General features: G+C 41.2%; 1 protein-coding gene across 3 annotated transcripts in view; it reads right to left on the bottom strand.

Annotated features, from left to right (window-relative positions):
- LOC118396712 (solute carrier organic anion transporter family member 3A1-like) overlaps nt 1–21,586 on the bottom strand; it is a 71,804-nt gene that overhangs the window by 10,960 nt on the left and 39,258 nt on the right. For all 3 annotated transcript variants that reach the window (XM_035791083.2, XM_035791084.2, XM_052465762.1), the window contains 2 exons: nt 932–1,030; nt 333–620 (listed from right to left, as the gene is read on the bottom strand). In XM_035791083.2, coding sequence (XP_035646976.1) covers nt 333–620; nt 932–1,030 — 387 coding nt within the window. The remainder of the gene's footprint in view (nt 1–332; nt 621–931; nt 1,031–21,586) is intronic.

Consider the following 21,586-nt stretch of genomic DNA (forward strand, 5'->3'; position numbering starts at 1 on the left):
TTTTATTTATATAGCCCTTCGTACATCAGCTGATATCTCAAAGTGCTGTACAGAAACCCAGCCTAAAACCCCAAACAGCAAACAATGCAGGTGTAAAAGCACGGTGGCTAGGAAAAACTCCCTAGAAAGGCCAAAACCTAGGAAGAAACCTAGAGAGGAACCGGGCTATGTGGGGTGGCCAGTCCTCTTCTGGCTGTGCCGGGTAGAGATTATAACAGAACATGACCAAGATGTTCAAATGTTCATAAATGACCAGCATGGTCGAACAAGTGTTAATTTAACTGAACAAATACTAAATGCAATATAAATGGACAGAAAAAATCCCCCCTCACCTCTGAGCTGCTGAAAGCAGGTGGGGCCGTTGACAGGCTCATGGTTATTGTGTACGACCCCATTGCTTGACTTGGGCATCTCATTATAGTCCAGGGGTAGAGAGGTAGAGGGGAGCATGGCCTGTTCACTCTCCCCTCCACCGTCCCTGTCCTTCTCTCGGTCTGACAGGGTTTGGGGGAAGCCAAACATGAAGAGGGATGAGAAAAAGAGCAAGGCACCACACAGGAGGAAGCCTCCCCACCAGGCTCCGATCCACCGAGGGTCATCAGAAGTGATGTCCAGTTTACCTGTGCAGACAGAACACTTATCAGACTAAATATTGAGAGGAAAACATTTGCCTCTTGACTTATATTCAACTACTGAGGAATTCCAATGTTAGATTCTAGAGGGAGAGTGTTAATTTAACAATTAGGACATAGGCTCATAATTCAATTATAATTATATAATGTTAATAAACCAAATTAACATTATTTTGGCTTACCTTGAATAACAAAGTACTTAGCTCTAATTATGTGTTGCTAGGTTAATGTACTTCTTAATTGCTTTTCCATAGAACAGTGTTGGGAGTGATGTGAGGTTGTATTTCCCAGTAACTCACTGGTGTCGATGAAGAGGAAGTCCACATAGAACTTGGTGCAGAGGGACCCCAGGAGGAAACCACAGGCAGGCCCAAACACCAAAGTAGAGAAGACGATCCCTGGAATGACATGGAGACAAATAGAGAGATAAGGCTTTATAGTAGTACAGTAGACAACATGTTATCTATCTTATGGATGAAATGTAACAATTCTAAACTCAACCACAAGGTGGTGAACCATGTTCACGAATCCATCGCTTTTTCCAGAGGGCAGTATGGGGCAAGCTTTATAATGCAGAGGGCTGTAAATCAAGGGACTATTTCATTGTAAGGACAAATGTTGTATTTAAGCATGCTATGTAAATAATTACGCAAAAAACAAATGAGCCAGAGTCAAGGAAACTGTATTGAACTGCACTTAAACATGTGTATCACCTCTGATCTCAACCAGGCAGATTTGGACAATCATCAACCCACTGATGCCATACAATAATGAGAGAAATTATACTTGCTCTACATACTGTGCATATCGAGAAAAAATAAATAAAAATAATATAAAAGAGACCTACTATAAAACAGTCAAAATCTACAAACTTCCCAGCTCTAATAGTGTGACCAGCTGAAGCAGGACTGTGGGACCACACATCCTCATTAAAGTGTTATCTGTCAGAGGGTGGAGGAGAGCCTGGCACACGGAGTCAGACAGACAGAGGTGGACAAAGAGCCAGCGCTTATGAAGACCTGGGAGGCTTTATTTGGTCACCTAATCTACTTTTATCTTTCGACACATTGTCTCATTTAATGTAAACTGATTGATTGAAAGTGGAAACAAAACATCACATTTGAATGTGTTAGTGAGACAGGCATTGGATATTATGGATAACGTGGGTTAAAGCAGTAAGCAGCTCCTGGACCAACTGACACTCCCCAGAGCCTCTAGCTGAAGCTCAGGCCAGTCAGGTCTTGTGCTGTGGAGGCTCAGAGCCCATGGCCATGTTATTACTGAAATAAAATGACACTTAGCGTAAAACTGAGCTTTGGCAGGTGCTGTTTGAAACGCCGGATGGGCAGACAGACAATGGGAGGGGGTTCGACAGGCAGCACTTCACCCAACACCCAATGGACTTCACCCAAGTCCATTCACAGCCAAAAAAACACAGATACTGTAAATGTCAGAAGATAGAAGTGTGTCTCTCTTTTTCACCAGGCCTGCAGAAGATAAAGTATGTTTTTTTCCCGAGTGTTTCCCTTTTCCCACTAGTGCATGGTAGTCAGATTATGCATTATGGGTGCATTATGGGTTTAAACCCTAAAATAGTCATGTTTTAATCCAGCAATGAGTTTACTGGAATTTCACTTTACTTTAAAATGTGCGAACAAAGGACAAACAAAATTATTACGAAACAGTGCTATTTCGGTTGAATCTATTCAGTTGTGCAACTGACTAGGTATCCCACTTCCCTTTCTAGAAAGTGCAGAGAAAACTTAAGCAGAGGTGTGATTTTACGCCCTAGCTGGTTGATTAATTGTGATGATTTAGAGATACACAAAAGCAGTAGCATTCCTTGCTATCCCAGCTCCCTTTGCAGTTGTGCTCCATTAAAGCGAGGGGCGGAGAGAGGAAGGGAAGGGAGTAGGAGCAGGACTGAGTGGAGCACCCGCCTGACATTTGCCGCGCTGGCTCCGGGTCAGCCCTGGCACCGATGGGAACCCAGCACAGCATGACAGATGTTATGCATACATCTCGAGCAGCCAATTAATGAGCATGTATGGAAAAAACAAGTCAGTTTCACCATTCACTAAATTACACTGGCTTAGATCAAAGCTGTATATACTAGGGATGTACCGACATGTCATTTTGGCCGATACTGATATCCGATATTTTCCTTGCCAAAAAGAAAACGACACCGATAACCGATATTTAACATTTTAGCGGCGTTTTAAGCATTCGAGTAAATAGTTGAAACACACACACATATTTCTTTCACTTACTTGCCGTGCTGTTTCGTTGTTCATTTATTCAGTCTCACCAGGATTTCATCGTACATGTCAAGCAGTGAAGTTTCAGCTCTGTCTGTCTGTGGCCTCTCTTCCTCAGTGTGCACTGTCACTGTGTCCGTTTCCATCTTGTCCAGCCATGTCTGTAACATTTAGCATTGAGCATGGTGTCGACCCAGTAGAGGTTCAGAGAGAACGCCATCAAATCCCTTGTTCACAACCTCTAGTAGAGTTTTCCACGTTAACCCGATGGTCTGTGTTGGCATTTTCGTTGAGCAGGTGTTTCAATGCCATGACAGGGTATCACGTCTGCTGCAGACACAGTTGAGCTTATTTCTCGAGTCAATTGTTCAAATGGAGCCAGGAGTGTTCATGTTTCCCAAGTTTCAAACATGTTCTCAAATGCCATTGAAATGTCAGCAGCGGCATGAGAACCAGCACATTCTTGAGCATACAATACGGCTTTCCTCAGTAGGAAATCCTCGTGGACCCACTGTGCTGTCAGAATCATAATGCTCATGGGGCTGACATTGCTGGTCCAAATATCAGTCGTGAAGCTAATAGCAGTGACGGCCATATCAAGTAGTTCATGGATGCTGTGTAACTCCGGTAGTGCAGCATGAAAAATAGCGGAAGTGTTTACCGGTGCTCGACCAGTCGGCAAAAGCCAACATCATCCACGACAGAGAACGGTTGATTGTCAAGGGCAATGAATCCCATTATTTTGGCATTCGTCTTTGAGTTGTCTCGCTGAATTGTTCTTACTCTTTCAAATGACTGCTCTACTTGTTGATTGCTCAATCCACACAGCAGACATTGTGAGCTAGGTTAGGAATGTGTTGCATGTGTAGCTCTATATTTTTCATCCTTAAGTCATCTATCTACGTTATATAGGTATGCACGTCTGATTTGACATCGGTTTTGCACATCAGCATTAAACTAGACATCGGGCCAATGACGATGTTGACATTTTTAGCTAATATCGGCCGATTCCAATATGCTTACCGATATATCGTGCATCCCTAGTATATACATGTACATCACTGTGAATACTGACAATGAGACCCTGCTTCCTGAACATACCACCATACCACTCAAACCTAAGTAGGAATTAAAATGCACATTCAAACACATCTGTTTTAGTGGTTTTTGTATTCCATAGGCAATATGTTTCACATTACTGGCTTGTAAGGTTTTCTCTCAGTAAATGACTATGTTTCTCCTAGGCAAGGCACAGCAATAAAGTACTGCACATTGTTCCTGTCATAACACAGGACAAATCAGGTCACTTTGTCTGGATAAAGAGAGGGAAGTCTGGAGTGTTTGCTTTAGGGTTGTCAAGCTGGGAACAAAACATATTGCTTCTTCCTGAGACCTAGGAAAAACCCTGGTTGTCTGGGAGGTTGGCAGTAAGGCCAACATTGCCTGTTGGTTGAAGGCAAATAGAGACACAGCTACAGTGAGCTCTGTACTCCAGCACTTTGAATTAGGAATGATATAATGAATTTGGGGTTAAAGTGCAGACTGTCAGCTTTAATTTGAGGGTTTTTATCTATATCAGGTAAACGGTTTAGAAATTACAGCACGTATAGATGATTTCAACGTGCCCGAAAAATGATAATATCGGTCCCATGACTTGAATAGGATTTGTGCCACAAAATGTTAGCATGTGGAATCAGTGCCAGGGAAACTAAACCAAAGCATGGATTGCCGTAATAGTCCATAGACTGCTTACAGGGTAAGGAAACTAATATGGCATGTTGTAATTTGGGTGAACTATCCCTTTAAATAATATCGAGTTACTTTTGCAATATTATTTCCCTTTTTCTTTGTTGGCACAAATTAAAATCACTCCCCCTATCCTACATTTGCCATGGTTCGCGTTCTTCCTGCATCTGCATGAATGTTGCAGCATGTAGCTGGCATGGCAGCTGGTAGCTAGATAGCTAGCAAGATGGCAGAGACAATAGCCTTTATTGTGGAAGTAGTCACATTATTTTAAATTGGTAGAAGAAAAGGACAGATGTTACCCCTCAAATCTTGACTGATGCTACTTGCAGGATTCACACGCAAACACAGGATCATCAGGTTCAGGCGATTGACCCATTTATTGTCTGGTAATAAAGCAAACAGCGTAGCTAGGTGATCAAATTAGGCTCAGTTGATAAGAAATTACATGTCTCCAGCTCTGTCTCACAATAAAAGGAAAGGGCACTACAATTACACAATGTGATCGTATAGTTTTACATAGAATCTCTCTGGTCAGTTCGTATGTGTGTAAAACAGTAGCCTCTTGTCCTTCTATTTGAGCTCTCCCTTTACTGCCAAGATGGTTTTAGTTGATTGATTTAAAGTATTGTAAAGGAGATATGGCGTCTGTCTTTATTACTTGAGCTGGTATAGCCCAGAGTTATAGATTAGGCTGTTGATGGTAGGATATGCAAGCCATTCAAAGATAGTCAAGTGGGCATAAGAATGAATGACCAACACGTGCAAGGCCTCTTCAGAGGGTTTTCTGTTTTTGGTAACGCAAAAGTAATGTAACTAGTTACTTTCCATAGTAAGTAACGGAGTATCATAACAAGTTACTTTTATTGCAAGTAACATTGAAACGCAACAAGTTACTTTTAAAAGTACCGTTCCCCAACACTGCTCTAGGATCAATCACTTTGTCTGTAGTCTTGAACCAGACTCCAGTAGTCTGTCATCTATTTCCCCAACCAGCTGTAACAACAATTGTTGATCTCTGACTGTGATTGAATAGCCTACAAGTCAATTCCAGTGAAACAATAACTTATGCACTGAATGATCACTCTTAGCTTCACCATGGTGTCCTACAGTAAGTCATTCCTGACAGACAAATAAAATACTACATGGAACAAAACTATTCCCAAAATAGTACATAGAGTTGTAAAAATGTAATAAAAGCAGGAGAGCGAAAGCAAAGAGAGCAGATTATGCCAATAAAGTTGTCATGCATGCTGACAGCGTTTTCAGGAGAAACTCCAGCACAGTTTCCATCTTGTGTATACACTAAATGGCCTGTTGTGCATTAAATTAGTGCTGTGCAGTCACTGTTTCAAGCTTTTCCTTAGAAACAGAGTGTTGTTTCCAAATAGCAACAACGCCACCATTGTTCTCACCACAGGAAACATCAAAGAAGAAAAACTCAGTGATATCACCTTTCAGAGGCTTGCCGTTTAAGGCGTCAGCATGTTTCAGTGCTGAACGAGTGTGCTCGCATACCCCCTTAAAAGCAGCAATAGTACTGTATGTCCATTTTTAGACACCGTAGCCAGTATATGCTTCCTCAAAATAGTCAGAATTAATTTAAGATAACGCCAGAAATCTGTCGTTCATTTTGACGTTTTTGCCGAATTGATCTTAGTCGTGCAATTTTACATCTAAGATGTGCAGTATTTTTCAATGAAAACGAGTCATCTCTCCTTGAATGACAACAAAGAATGTATTGAAGAATCGCTACAGTTGACCAATGACCAACAAAGGGGCATAGACTTCGACTACGAACCTCAGATTGGCTTCAGAAAAAAAACATCACCAAAGTCCAAAACAAACAAAAACGTCACAGAATGACATCATAATATATGCACAAACTCTATCAAACTGTTTTGTCTGGGAAGCATGCTGACGCCTTTAAAGTAAGTCCATAATCACTCACTTACAGGCTCAAACTTTAAACCAAACTCACTGTTTTCAGAAACACTATCTCCTTGGTAATCACACTCAACTATCCTACTGTTGCACAAGACAAAACATTCAACCTTTTTCAAGGACCACGCCTTCTGTGCATCTGATAGTGAGAAAATGAGAGGCATATGATTTTTAAAAATTATATTTTATTTTTCACCACTTTTTTCTCCCCAATTGGTAGTACAGTCTTGTCTCATCGCTGCAACTCCCGTACTGGCTCGGGAGAGGCGAAGGTCGAGAGCCATGCGTCGTCCGAAACACAACCCAACAAAGCTGCACTGCTTCTTGACACAATGCCCATCCAACCCAGAAGCACCAATGTGTCGGAGGAAACACCCTGTGCCCGGCCCGCCACAGGAGTCGCTAGTGAACGATGAGACAAGGATATCCCTGCTGGCCAAACCCTCCCTAACGCAGATGACGCTGGGCCAATTGTGCGCCGCCCCATGGGCCTCCCAGTCGCGGCCATCTGCGACAGAGCCGGGACTTGAACCCAGAATCTCTAGTGGCACAGCTAGTGCCTTAGCCCACTGCGCCACTCAGGAGGCCTGGAGGGCATATGATTTTGCTGTCATCCTGCAGGTTTAAGCGTTTCAGATGAGGAAAATAATGCTGAGACTTAACATTCCATAGCAGTGAACGCAAGACATTCTTAGTGATATGAACCTGGGACAGAAGCTACCCAGCCCTGCCTGAGTCACAACAAACACAGAGCTGCAGGACTTCTACAATGCTTCTAGCCATTCCCCCCTCCTTTTGTCTTATCTAGAAGACATGAAATGGCCAGCAAAACGGTCTAAGAGATGTTTTATTTTTTAGAGCTGTCAAAAGAAAAGCTCACTCTAAGGACAAGCAAGAACACCCAGTGTTTCTCTCTCCAGGCAGGCAGGTGCACCACATGAGCCTACCCCTCCCCTACTGAGGACAAACAGGCAGCCCCCACCTACTTCCCTCTCTCTCTCTCATCTCAGGACAGTAGGTACAAAAGCAAGTGATCATCTCCCCAGTTCCTGACATCAAGCGGATAGGCCTCCTTTCACCTTTTCCATTTCGCTCTCTCTCCCTCTCACACTTTTCTGAGGAGCTCAGGTTCAACTCTGGGATAATGAATGTGGTGTGGCCGTATGTGAGAGGTGATTTTGCATGGTTCATTTATGAGATTTCCCTCTAGGCCACCACTGACAGGCTTGGTTGCATGTTGCATGGCCTCTGTTTATTTCCCAACCATCTTGTGGGTGAACCAGTTCAAATGTTTTCAAACCTCAAGTCTTTAACCTCAAGTCTCAAGTCTGAGCATTGTTAGATGACAGTGATAGGAAGCATTTTACTCTGCATGGGGAGGTTACAGTACAAGCAAATGAGAATGAAAATAAGACACGCCTTAAACAAAAAATGACTTTCATTCATTTCATGTTCTATGAAAACAGTTAAGACAAAACTGCTATATTATACTATTCAAGAGAAATAATGGACATTTTCATTTAATTAAATAAATCTTCATTTTAATTAAGGCCATAACCTGAGTCAAATGGTCTTGTTGGTAATCATCCAAAATATTTCCCTTAATTGCCTCTGAAATCCCATTTTCTTCCAACAGTCCTGTTATAGAACAAGTACAAAACAAACTAATTTGTTCCTGTTGTACTTTGCTCGAGCATTTAAGTATCCCATGAATTATACTCTCTGTAGAGCATGTCAGACGTAATTCAATAAAACCGCTGGGCTCTAGTCTTTCTGTCTTCCACTAATTTGCTTAGAGAGCAACAGAACTAGGCTGCATTTCCTGCTGTCTATAAATCACATCCTTTAGTGATATTAATTAACCCAGTGGTCCATACCACTAACCGACAGCACAGACTTTTTTTTGGAAAATGAAAATGTTAGTCTCTATGCTCTATGTTGTAATAAATGCTGCATCTATGAACATAATACAGGGGAAGGTTTGCATATCCTAAGATAATACGAAGTACTGGGTACTTCCAACAAACACAGATTCATAAGTTCTGGATATCTGCGGAGGAGGGCTTTTCTTCCAGAGACGTAGGTTTAATAGAGATGCAATAGAAGTGGCAATGTCATGTCTAACATTGTAACCCTGATCTAAAGGCAGGAGGGGCCTTTTCCTCCACTAATGTGTGTATTGAGTCAAGCAAAGTTGTATTTTACAGGCACCTCCAGTGTATACAGCTCCCTCTAATGGACCTTCCTAACACAATACAGACATTAAACCAGAATGCAGGCCATAAAAGACAGTGACCAGCCTTGCACTGTTCCTTGCACCATCACTCCAGAGCCTAATGAAAGCTCTTAAGAAAATACTTTCAAAGCTATTCAACTCAACACATAAGCCAACATACAAGCACTTCATATCACAGGTGTAATGCTGCACTGTACATGTATGTACCCAATAGCATGTTCTGTGCACGGGACAGTATGCACACTATGCTAGTGGCATATGCAATGAAACACAAAGTGACACAGAGTTATGTAACCATCCAAAATATACTAACCATGTACAGTGGGGCAAAAAAGTATTTAGTCAGCCACCAATTGTGCAAGTTCTCCCACTTAAAAAGATGAGGCCTGTAATGTTCATCATATGTACACTTCAACTATGACAGACAAAATGAGAGAAAAAAAAATCCTGAAAATCACATTGTAGGATTTGTAATGAATTTATTTGCAAATTATGGTGGAAAATAAGTATTTGGTCACCTACAAACAAGCAAGATTTCTGGCTCTCACAGACCTGTAACTTCTTCTTTAAGAGGCTCCTCTGTCCTCCACTCGTTACCTGTATTAATGACACTTGTTATCAGTATAAAAGACACCTGTCCACAACCTCAAACAGTCACGCACCAAACTCCACTATGGCCAAGACCAAAGAGCTGTCAAAGGACACCAGAAACAAAATTGTAGACCTGCACCAGGCTGGTAAGACTAAATCTGCAATAGGTAAGCAGCTTGGTTTGAAGAAATCAACTGTGGGAGCAATTATTACTTATTTTCCACCATAATTTGCAAATAAATTAATAAAAAATCCTACAATGTGATTTTCTGGATTTTTTTCTTCTCATTTTGTCTGTCATAGTTGAAGTGTGTGTACCCATGATGAAAATTACAGGCCTCTCTCATCTTTTTAAGTGGGAGAACTTGCACAATTGGTGGCTGACTAAATACTTTTTTGCCCCACTGTATCTGCAGCATTAGTTGTAGGCAAATGTTAAAATTCTTCAGCCATTCCTGGACCTGTGACCAAAAACGAGCTATATATGGACAATACCAAAATAAATTATCTAATGATCTGCCTCCTGACAGCAGAATCTGCAGAGCTGGAAAGATTTTGTATCCCCCTTATATATAACATTCTATTGGTTGCAAGAATTTTGTATAGTAATTTAAATTGAAGAATTTGAAGTTTTGCATCCGGTGTTGTTTTGCATATAAATTCATAAACCATGTGCCATGGAATGGGTACATCGAAAATCTCTTCCCAACTATTTTGCAATTTATATGGCACAGCTGTCAGTTTTTTGGTCCTTAAATGAAATTGGTATATGTTTTTATTTATCACAATTTTCTTTAACCATTTATGTTCTTTAATACAGGACTGACAAACAAGTTCCTTACTTTTTCCCCCTTCTACTTGCCTTTGTGTAGAGCAGACATTTCCATATGTCTGTGTTAGCTGCATGTGTGACATAACTCCACCATGATATCATTCACAAAAATGATACCTTTTTTATAAATTTAATTTCTTCGAATAATTCAGTTTATCAATTAGTATATTTGAATTTAACCACAATATTTGTTGTATTATTTGTTCTGTCCTTTCAGGTGGATTAAACTGAAATTGCAACCAACTTTCTACGGCTTGTTTAAAAAATAAAGATATTTGGGAGATTATTTCCTTTTCAAACAATCGAAAGTGGGTCATTTTCAGTTCATTTTCTTGCATTTCTCTCTGTGCAGAGTGATTCTTTGTTCCCCTCCATTAATGCTGCTCAAGTTTACTAAGCATCTTGGAGAGTAATCCTCCAGAGCCCAGTGAGAGTATAAGGACACAGTGCAACGTGGGAGGCCAAACAACTGCCTGCCCACCCCAGGCCACTTTCATAGAGGGCCAGATTGAGAGGCAGAGACAGAGATCATCCTTAAACTAGTGCCAACTGCCAGGGTTTCAGAGTCTCAGACCTTTTTGGGTTACGCTACACACTGACTGGGTGTCACAAAAAACAACAACACAAAGTACAGGACAGGAAGGGTAGGAGGACGTTCATACAACTGCAGGTCTGGACACAAAACAAACGATAGTTTACTGTAACATTGTTTGGCAGGATACAGTATATACCATATACGCAGTATATGGAAATAACCACAAGATGTTTTTTCAATACTGTTAAAACCATAAAACATATTTCTTTGAAGTTTTTCAAAACATTTTAATATTTGTAGGTATTTTTTAATTAAATACCTGCAGTCAATTTGTGCAATACGTTAAGAGATAAAGCAGATCACATTCTTCATTTCACCTGTCAAATTATGTTACACTATGAAGCTTACCATAGTTCCCCAGAACAGTTGAGCCAGTCACATGTTTGTTTGTAAATAGCACAATGAGAGAAAGCAGGAGCAGGTGAGTCCAGCTGTGCATTGCAGGGTTTTTATATTAAAAGTCAACTCTGTTTTCTTCACTCAATAGAGTGTTCAGGGTTTCACAGAATAAACATTAGTGGAACACAATCGGCAGAAAATAGCTTCATTTTCATCAGATGACAACAGAAGTGACGCTATTTGGCTGGCAGCCAAACAAGAAACAGCTTACAATGAAAAAGGTATTTTTTGCAAAAACGATGCGTGGCCATCATATATATCTAATGTGTATCATAGAAAGAATGTAGCCAGCTACATTTCCTGATGTTTTGCTTAAAGTTAATCTTGCATTTTACTGGAGAAAAGTAATCTGGCTACAACTAGAAAAGTACCAGAGAAAATTAGCTACACATCAGTCCGAGCGCTGTCTTGTGATAGAATGCCCGTTTGTGAATTCTCATCTGAGAAGGGAATTGCAACTGAAGCACAACATTTGTCTGATGCCGAGCAGAAATTACAATAAGAAGGTTTTTTACAAAACGCAGCAAGATATTTCTTATGCATTTTATAATTTTGTCCTGTGTAAAAAAAAATGCAGAATTCTGCGTTAACGTGCTAGTTATATAAGTGGCTGAATTAAGAAGGTGACGGGGCATCATATTGTGTTAGCTTTCTGCCGTGTTTGAGAAGTCAATGCCATTTGGATAAGTTATTTGTACAGCTGTCAATATCTTGATTTCCTTTAGTTTTTTCTCCTCTCCGTTCTCAGCTGGTCTTCTCCTCGCCCCTCTTCTCCGATCAGAGCATGAAGGCCCATTGCCCTAGTGTCTCCGGACTCCATTCAAACACCATGTACACATGCTGCTCCAGAGCCAGTACAGTTCTTCCTTCAGACAAGCACGCATCAAAACTTTGTTTAAATTCACAATATCTCTCGTTCACATTCGCTTGTAAATGTCCAAACTCACCAAAAATGACATTTGGTAGCTCCCACCCATATATGTATTACTTTATGAGCTGGATTGCCTGTCTTTGTAATTTGTTTATTTTATTTTGCACTTGTTAGCATTTAGCTAACAGCCTCAAATAGATATTCGCTATTACCTGTGTTAACTTTGTTAGCATTCTGGTAATAGACGCCTAATGGATTTTCTTGCGTTGTTATGGCGCCCCCTTGTGTACTAAGCCAGTAATACCGTATATTCCGGGATGATAGAAGGACGGTATGACAATATGAAAATCTAGATACCGCCCACATCAGATAGCCTAAAGGGAATTTAAACACTAAATACGTTGATAAAGTTGAAGTCGGAAGTTTACATACACCATAGCCAAATACATTTAAACTCAGTGTTTTCACATTTCCTGACATTTAATCCTAGTAAAAATGTCCCTGTCTTAGGTCAGTTAGGATCACCACTTCATTTTAAGAATAGGAAATGTCAGAATAGAAGAGAGAACGATTTATTTCAGCTTTTATTTCTTTCATCACATTCCCAGTGGGTCAGAAGTTTACATACACTCAATGTGTATTTGGTAGCATTTCCTTTAAATTGTTTAACTTGAGCAAACATTTCGGGTAGCCTTCCACAAGCTTCCCACAATAAGTTGGGTGATCTTTGGCCCATTCCCCCTGACAGAGCTGGTGTAACTGAGTCAGGTTTGTAGGCCTCCTTGCTTGAAAACGCTTTTTCAGTTCTGCCCACAAATTCTCTATAGGATTGAGGTCAGGGCTTTGTGATGGCTACTCCAATACCTTGACTTTGGTGTCCTTAAGCCATTTTGCCACAACTTTGGAAGTATGCTTGTGGTCATTGTCCATTTGGAAGACCCATTTGATACCAAGCTTTAACTTCCTGACTGATGTCTTGAGATGTTGCTTCAATATATCCACGTAATTTTCCTACCTCATGATGCCATCTATTTTGTGAAGTGCACGAGTCCCTCCTGCATCAAAGCACCCCCTCAACATGATGCTGCCACCCCCGTGCTTCACGGTTTGGATGGTGTTCTTTGGCTTACAAGCGTCCCCCTTTTTCCTCCAAACATAACGATGGTCATTATGGCCAAACAGTTGTATTTTTGTTTTATCAGACCAGAGGACATTTCTCCAAAAAGTACGATCTTTGTCCCCATGTGCAGTTGCAAACCGTAGTCTGGCTTTTTTTATGGCAGTTTTGGAGCAGTGGCTTCTTCCTTGCTGAGTGGCCTTTCAGGTTATGTCGATATAGGACTCATTTTACTGTGGATATAGATACTTTTGTACTTGTTTCCTTCAGCATCTTCACAAGGTCATTTGCTGTTGTTCTGGGATTGATTTGCACTTTTCGCACCAAAGTACGTTCATCTCTAGCAGACAGAACGCGTCTCCTTCCTGAGCGGTATGACGGTTGCGTAGTCCCATGGTGTTTATACTTGCGTAGTATTGTTTGTACAGATGAACATGGTAACTTCAGGCATTTGCAAATTGCTCCCAAGGATGAACCAGACTTGTGGAGGTCTACAAATATTTTTCTGAGGTCTTGGCTGATTTCTTTGGATTTACCAATGATGTCAAGCAATGTGGCACTGAGTTTGAAGGTAGGCCTTCAAACTACCTTCAAACTCAGAGGGGGAAAGGGGAAATACATCCACAGGTACACGTCCATTGGCTCAAATGATGTCAATTAGCCTATCAGAAGCTTCTAAAGCCATGACATAATTTTCTGGAATTTTCCAAGCTGTTTAAGGCACAGTCAACTTAGTGTATGTAAACTTCTGACCCAATGGAATTGTGATACAGTGAATTATAAGTGAAATAATCTCTGTAAACAATTGTTGGAAATATTACTTGTGTCATGCACAAAATAGATGTCCTAACCGACTTGCCAAAACTATAGTTTGTTAACAAGAAATTTGTGGAGTGGTTTAAAAACTAGTTTTAATGACTCCAACCTAAGTGTATGTAAACTTCCGACTTCAACTGTATATACAGAACAGTGAAATAAACGAGACGACGTGGAGGAGTTGGACTATAAATCTAGAAAATGTTCAAACAATATCCTGTCTTTACACTATATCAACCCTGGCCAAAATACCCTCCCTCCCTCCCTCCTTCCCTTCCTCCTTCCTTCCAGTAAACTACACAGACGATAGGGTCTGCCCATAAAAAGGCTTTGACGAGTCTTTCTTCTAGGGAGAAGCCCTACATGGAAAGAAGGCGTTGGGTCGTCAGACTCAGCACGGGCCGTTCTCTGTGTGCCCAGCAGAACAAACTGACAGGGAATAACATTCCCACTGAAAGTCTATGAAATGGATTGGACAGTTCTGTGATGCCCCTACGGAAGGGTCAGCAACTTATTAACACTGAGCAACGTGAGGCGACAGAGCACAATATCTTCGAGACATGTCACATATAGTCTACACAATGTGCTCCCTGGTCTCGCCCAACAAGTTTCCTCTTCCCTCTCTCTCCACTGAGCTCAATGTGCTCTGAAATAGCACCTTATTGTTCTGTCAAGGCAACTTTTGAAGGGTAGTTTAGGATGGGGGGAAATGTAACTGAATACATTACGAGTGTTAACTTTTCTGACCTGGAAGACGAAGCAATGGGGAAATGGGCGTTCAGCCAAACTTCTCTATTCAACTACTGCTAAAGTTACAGTATCTCTCCAACAATGCCTTACCTATGAAGTCATCTGTTGTCAAGCAAAACATCTCCACCAAGGTTATTCACATTCTAACAAGGGGAAAGAGATATTGAATTATAGTACCTAAAAAGCAAACTATGACTCCTACCTTGAGTCAGAACGCTGTCTAGTGATAGAATGCCCTTCCGTGAATTCTCGTCTGAGTGAAGAGAACTGAAGCACAAAATTAGCCTGATGCTGAGCAGAAATTACAATAAGAAGCATTTTACATCTGTATTTACAAAATGCTGCAAGATATTTTTTATGCGTTTTATATATTTTTTTCCTGTGTGAAATAACACTGAATAACTTTAACTAGCAAGTTAAAGTTATGGGTTGCGTTATTCCCCCCTTATCTCCGAGCAGGCAGGCTGTTGCCCTAGCAACTTCAGACTCCACACAGACACAGCGTGTGTACACATCCTGCTCCAGAGTGAGTACTGTTTTTCCTTTAGACAAGCATGGGTCAAAACTTTGTTCATTTGCACAATGTCTGTCATTCACATTGTAAATGTCCAAACTCACCAAAAATGACATTTGGTAGCTCCTACCTCCATATGAATTTCTTTACGAGCTGGATTGCCTGTGTTTGCATTAAGTTTATTTTCATTTGAGCTTGTTAGCATTTAGAAAACAGCCCCCATGAAAATTCACTATTAATTGTGCTAATTCTGTTAGCATTCCGGGATGATAGAAGGAAGGTATGATGACATAAAATCTGGATACCGCCCAACCATAGTTTGCATCAGTAAAATCACTTTCTATTGACCTTCAAATAAAGCCATGTGTGTTAAGTAAAGTAGACCAAAATACCCTTCCTGCCTCCAGTAAACTGCACAGCCTGTCCCTTTTCCCATTGTTATTGGATAATTGTCCTCAAACTCTCCCTTTCTACCTGGCATTTGCTATGTCCTGCTGCAAAAATACAGAGCAACACTGCAGTGCAATAACTTTGCAACATCTTAGGTATAGTCTATTGCCAAGAACGATAAAGCTAGTAACCTAAATGTTTTGGTAAACTTTACTTCGTTAGAACTAGGACCATTAAAGAGATGGGGTGTTTTTACAGTTGCTTGAGTCTGTTCCATTCACTGGGGATTAGGGAAGCATCAGGCCAACTGAAACATGGGTCTGTTTTCAGAGCACACCAATATACTAGGAGATGCAAATCACACTGACTTAGATTTATTGTCAGGAGTGCATATAACAGTGGTCACCAACTCCCGATCGACTGGTCGATCTTCAAGGCATTCCTAGTCGATCACCAAACATTTCTGTAAAAAACCCAATGAAACAGCCTTGTGTCCTTATTTATTTATTTGGTTTGTGCTGTTGGCAGTAGGTGCATTTTATTCAGCAGCCCTAGCGCCGGGAATGCAGTGTTCCCATTTTGAACCTTTTCATGTGTCTGAGGATAGACCTCCGCCTACCCGGCAGGCCCAGAGAGCAAATCAAGTGCACCTCCAGGCCTACCCTTGGCCAATCAGACAGCTCAGATCACAGAGTCTGCACAGTTTCCTCGAGCCATAGACCATAACAAGAAGCCTTGAGCGCACAACAAAGTTGATACTGTGAGATTTAAAAACATTTAAAATCATGACTGAAAACAGCAAAGCTCTGCTGTTTTTATGAGTAAGTTCATGTTTAAGTTGCTATTCGGCACTAGTAACACATTGTTCAACACTTTTATAAGCCATAAAATGCACTACAACCAGCACTGCTGCTGCAATGAATGAGTATAGCAAAGTGTTTCAATAAGCTTGCGTTGTTATTATTACTGGCGTGTCTCTTTTTTATATCAAGTTTTAAAAAATGATTATGATAAACACTCAGTAATTACAGTATCAGGCTGTATCAAAGCAAACGTTGAGTCTAATTTTCTACGTAAGATTCCCATATATTTCAATATTAGAAATAGGTTAAAAGGGAATAGTAGAAATATGTGAAAAATATCAGAGGAAAATACATCTTAGAGTTTATAACAATTCACCCAGAAACCCTTTAACCCTAATCCAGAAATCCTTAGAGAGCAACTTTCACTTCTGACCCATACCGTTTGGGCATTTCCTCCACACTTCCTCTCTGAGTTGACTTCCTTGACCTTGTACACATAAGGCATCAAAAAGTCCAAACATCTCTGCATCAGCTTCACATTTCATCATTTACAAGCTGTTGCTCACACCCTGGTTTTATTAGAATAAGGGTTTCAATCTTAAATGGTCTTATCAGCTCCACATTCAATCCTTTCTGAGTTCGTTATTCATTAATAAGAAGGAGGAAGGCGGCGTGATGCCTTAACCTCTGGTGTCAAATGGTAACCCCTAGAATAGTGTGATAATATCCATATTGGTTAAGACTTCAAAAAGTAACAAAGATGACTACATTTGTGCACTTAAGTCAAGCTCTAATGTAACATTTTGAAAGGAAACATGATGTATGTTAACCTGAACTACACTAGTCTACACCCTGAGGGAACATGCTCACATGGGGAAAAATCTGATCCTATTTGAACCTTTTACTGAGTCTGATTGAAACCTTTTACTGAGTCTGATACGAGGTTCAAGCTCAATCAACTCCATTTGCGCGTGCAGTGGAAAAATAAGAATGTGAACTATGATGAAGGCCATTGACGAAAATGTGTCTGAGACTTGCCGGCGCCAGGGCCTATTGTGATGATTCAATCCCAATTTATGACATTGTCCGGATGGCTGGCCATATGTTTGCTATCACAGGAGTCAAACACACCTTATCCGTGGCTTTCTCCGGGGCGGGACGCTCCCATGGAACATTGGGAGCACGGGCACCGTCAGAGGTGTGAAGACAGATGAAAACTTGAATCAACGTAAATAATGTTACTGTGTGAATAAACCTGACATGTTTGGATTGTTTCAAGAGCTGAACATTTTGATATGTTGTATTGTACTGTATGTGTTATGGATTTCTGACACAGAGGTGCGCTCCTATCATTTACATTGAGTTGTGATGATTCAATTCGAAAATGTGTGTGATGTTTGTTTTATTGTTTTGGGCCAAGCAAAGTGATGGTAATTAAAAGATGGTAGTTGTTGAGATCGAGTTCCGCCGTAGTTAGGATAAAAAGTGTTGAGTTGTTTCATTCAGGCAGTCATTGTAAAACAATCTAGTGTGTTTTTATACTTTAGACTTTAGAATTTGACTTTAGATTTGGTATATTTTGACATTGAAGAGTTCTGGTATGTACTATATGATAACTGTATTCTTATTGTATAGCTGTAATAAATCTGATTACTTTTAAATTGATAAGTACGGTAGTCCTCATATTTCTTTGAATTAGTCTTTGATCTAATGGTCTATGAGTAAATGTTATTACACTACACATAGTGCATCTCTGGGCTAAGGTTAACTCAATCAATTAATGCTTGGACATGATTGCAAGGTATTAGCTCTTTGTCTCTTAGACACTTAATAATTGCATAACGGAGAACCTAGAGTGTCACTTATAGTACTCCGAGTGGGGACGATAAGACTTGCTATCTTACTATCCATCGGATATGTTTAAAGGCCTATAGCAATATTTACATGATAATGGAGTCAGATTGAAAATTATATTATGGTCATATTCCTCCTGCACTCATTTATTTATTTTATACATTTATTTTTGGTTAGTCATTTTCCCCCCCTTTTTTCTCCCCAATTTCGGGATTACGATCTTGTCTCATCGCTGCAACTCCCCAACGGGCTCAGGAGAGGCGAAGGTTGAGTCATGCATCCTCCGACACCATGACCAGCAAAGCCGCGCTTCTTAACACCCGCTCGCTTAACCCGGAAACCAGCTGCACCAATGTGTCGGAGGAAACACCATTCAACTAACAACCGCGACAAGGAGTCGCTAGAGCGCGATGAGCCAAGTAAAGCCCCCCCGGACAAACCCTCCCCTAACCCGGACGATGCTGGGCCAATTGTGCGCCACTCCATGGGACTCATGGTCAGACCCCAGGCTGTAGTGACGCTGCAACACTGCAATGCAGTGCCTTAGACCACTGCACTAATTTCTGTCATCCGAAGTCAGTGTCAATTCTAAATAATCTACACACATTCACGTGCACCTCCCCCATATGCATAGCCACTTCGACCAAGCCAGCAAGGCTACAGGCTCCAGAGCGAAGTGCTATCTGAACATGCACCACAATATGTTTGGAGTTTGAGCAATTTCATAATGGAGAGGTGTGCCTAATTGTATTTGCTTGTGTTCGATTTCGAGGCTTGACACATAAAACAAATGAAATTCCTCCCAAATTAAATGTTCAACTGTAATTGAGGTTTATATCTTGTTGATTTGAATTTATTATTTTAATGTTTAACATGAATTGCATTATTGAAGTCACGAGTGTGTCCAGAAGTTAATGTTTTTTTTATCCCCTCGCCACTCTATGAAAGTCGTCAGCAACACGTGACAATAGAGGGCCATCCGTACAAGTTGGAAGGGGTGAGGGGCTAGTTTGGGATTCACCATGAGACTGTGCTGCCCCTAGTGAGGGAATTCAGCAGCAACACTGTTTGATAGACAATGATTTCTGATTGGTCTCTCTCTCTCTCTCTCTCTCTCTCTCTCTCTCTCTCTCTCTCTCTCTCTCTCTCTCTCTCTCTCTCTCTCTCTCTCTCTCTCTCTCTCTCTCTCTCTCTCTCTCTCTCTCTCTCTCTCTCTCTCTCTCTCTCTCTCTCTCTCTCTCTCTCTCTCTCTCTCTCCTCTCTCTCTCTCTCTCTCTCTCTCTCTCTCTCTCTCTCTCTCTCTCTCTCTCTCTCTCTCTCTCTCTCTCTCTCTCTCTCTCTCTCTCTCTCTCTCTCTCTCTCTCTCTCTCTCTCTCTCTCTGCTACAGTTTTGGGAAGTCTCATGGATATATTGTGAGATTCCCTGTTACTCATTAGCCATGCAAGGTCCACCCAAATGATAGTTCTTCTAATTATAACAGGAACAGGGATCCTCATCTCATGCCCTGCTCAAGGACATGGCACTTAAGAGTAGCCACGCTATCTTGCACAGTAACTTAAATGGCTTCTCTGCCTTTCTGTAACCTACTTGACAATTGTACACAAGCAACCAACCTGTCCAAGAACAGACTGAGAAAGAGTCATTGAGTAGTTTGGACAAAAGCAAAACAGTGAATTTAGCTGTATTATGTAAACAGAGACAGCACAGACCAAGCAAACAAGACAAATAACGGAAAAACTCAGAGTAAACTTAGGTGAGGTCTATTTTCATTGAGTACACCGTGTAAGAGAGGATTAGGGGATCTGCATCCTGCCCACCAGCCACAACTACCAGCATTATCCTGCCTGGACTATAAAGCCTTCAGAACATGGTGTATCACAATGTCAACATGTTCTTCTGCAGGCATATTCGCTTCCAACAGAGACAAACACAGGTACATAACTGTACATCTTACTGATGTGTCCGGATATGCCTCCAGACACATACAGTGCATTCGGAAAGTATTTACTTTTTCTCAATTCTTCTTACATTACAGCCTTATTCCAAAATGTATTAAATTGTTTTCACCCCTCATCAATCTACACACAATACCCCATATAAACAAAGACTTTTTGCAAATGTGAATTTTTTTTTTTTTGAAATATACCATTTACAGAAGTATTCAGATCTTTTACTCAGTGCTTTGTTGAAGCACCTTTGGCAGAAATTACAGCCTTGAGACTTCTTGGGTATGACGCTACAAGCTTGGCACAGCTGTATTTGGGGAGTTTCTCCCATTCTTTCAAGCTCTGTCAGGTTGGATGGGGCGTGTCGCTGAACAGCTATTTTCAGATGTCTCCAGAGACATTAGATCTGGTTCAAGTCTGGGCTCTGGCTGGGCCATTCAAGGACATTCAGAGACTAGTCCCAAAACCACTGCTGCGTTGTGTCAGGGGGACTGATAACGTCATTGCTGACGCACTCTCTCGTGCGCCCTGTTCCTGAATGTCCACGTGACTGACCACTGTTTATTGTTGTATTTGGTATTGTCCTGTTCTATCGCTCCAGTCGGTTCCCTTCTGGTCTCGTTTTCTTCTTTCCTCTTAAAGGTTGCTTCCTGTGCGCAAAAGTTGCTGAGGTCTGGGGAGGACGAGGTTGGCTGGGGCAAGTGGAAGTGTGAACCCGTAACCCCTCATGTATTTAAAAGGCATGGATGGAACAATGCAGTCTGGTTTCTCTATTAGGATCCAGGGCAGTATTTTGTTATGTGTGACTGGTATGGTATTCAGGGGTCCTTGTTGGCTGTGTGCTTAGGGTCATTGTCCTGTTGGAAGGTGAACCTTCGCCCCAGTCTGAGTTTCTGAGCACTCTGGAGCAGGTTTTCTTCAAGGATCTCTCTGTACTTTGCTCCGTACATCTTTCCCTCGATCCTGAATAGTCTAACAGTCCCTGCCAGTGAAAAACATCCCCACAGCATGATGCTGCCATCACCATGCTTCACCGTAGGGATGGTGCCAGGTTTCCTCAAAACATGACGCTAGGCATTCAGGCCAAAGAGTTCAATCTTGGTTTCTTCAGATAAGAGAATCTTGTTTCTCATGGTCTGAGAGTCCTTTAGGTGCCTTTTGGCAAACTCCAAGTGGGCTGTCATATGCCTTTTACTGAAGATTGGCTTCCGTCAACTCTCCATAAAGGCCTGATTGGTGGAGTGCTGCAGAGATGGTTGTCTTTCTGAAAGGTACTCCCATCTCCACAGAG

Source organism: Oncorhynchus keta, chromosome 17 (genome assembly GCF_023373465.1).
Source record: "Oncorhynchus keta strain PuntledgeMale-10-30-2019 chromosome 17, Oket_V2, whole genome shotgun sequence".
Lineage (NCBI taxonomy): Eukaryota > Metazoa > Chordata > Actinopteri > Salmoniformes > Salmonidae > Oncorhynchus > Oncorhynchus keta.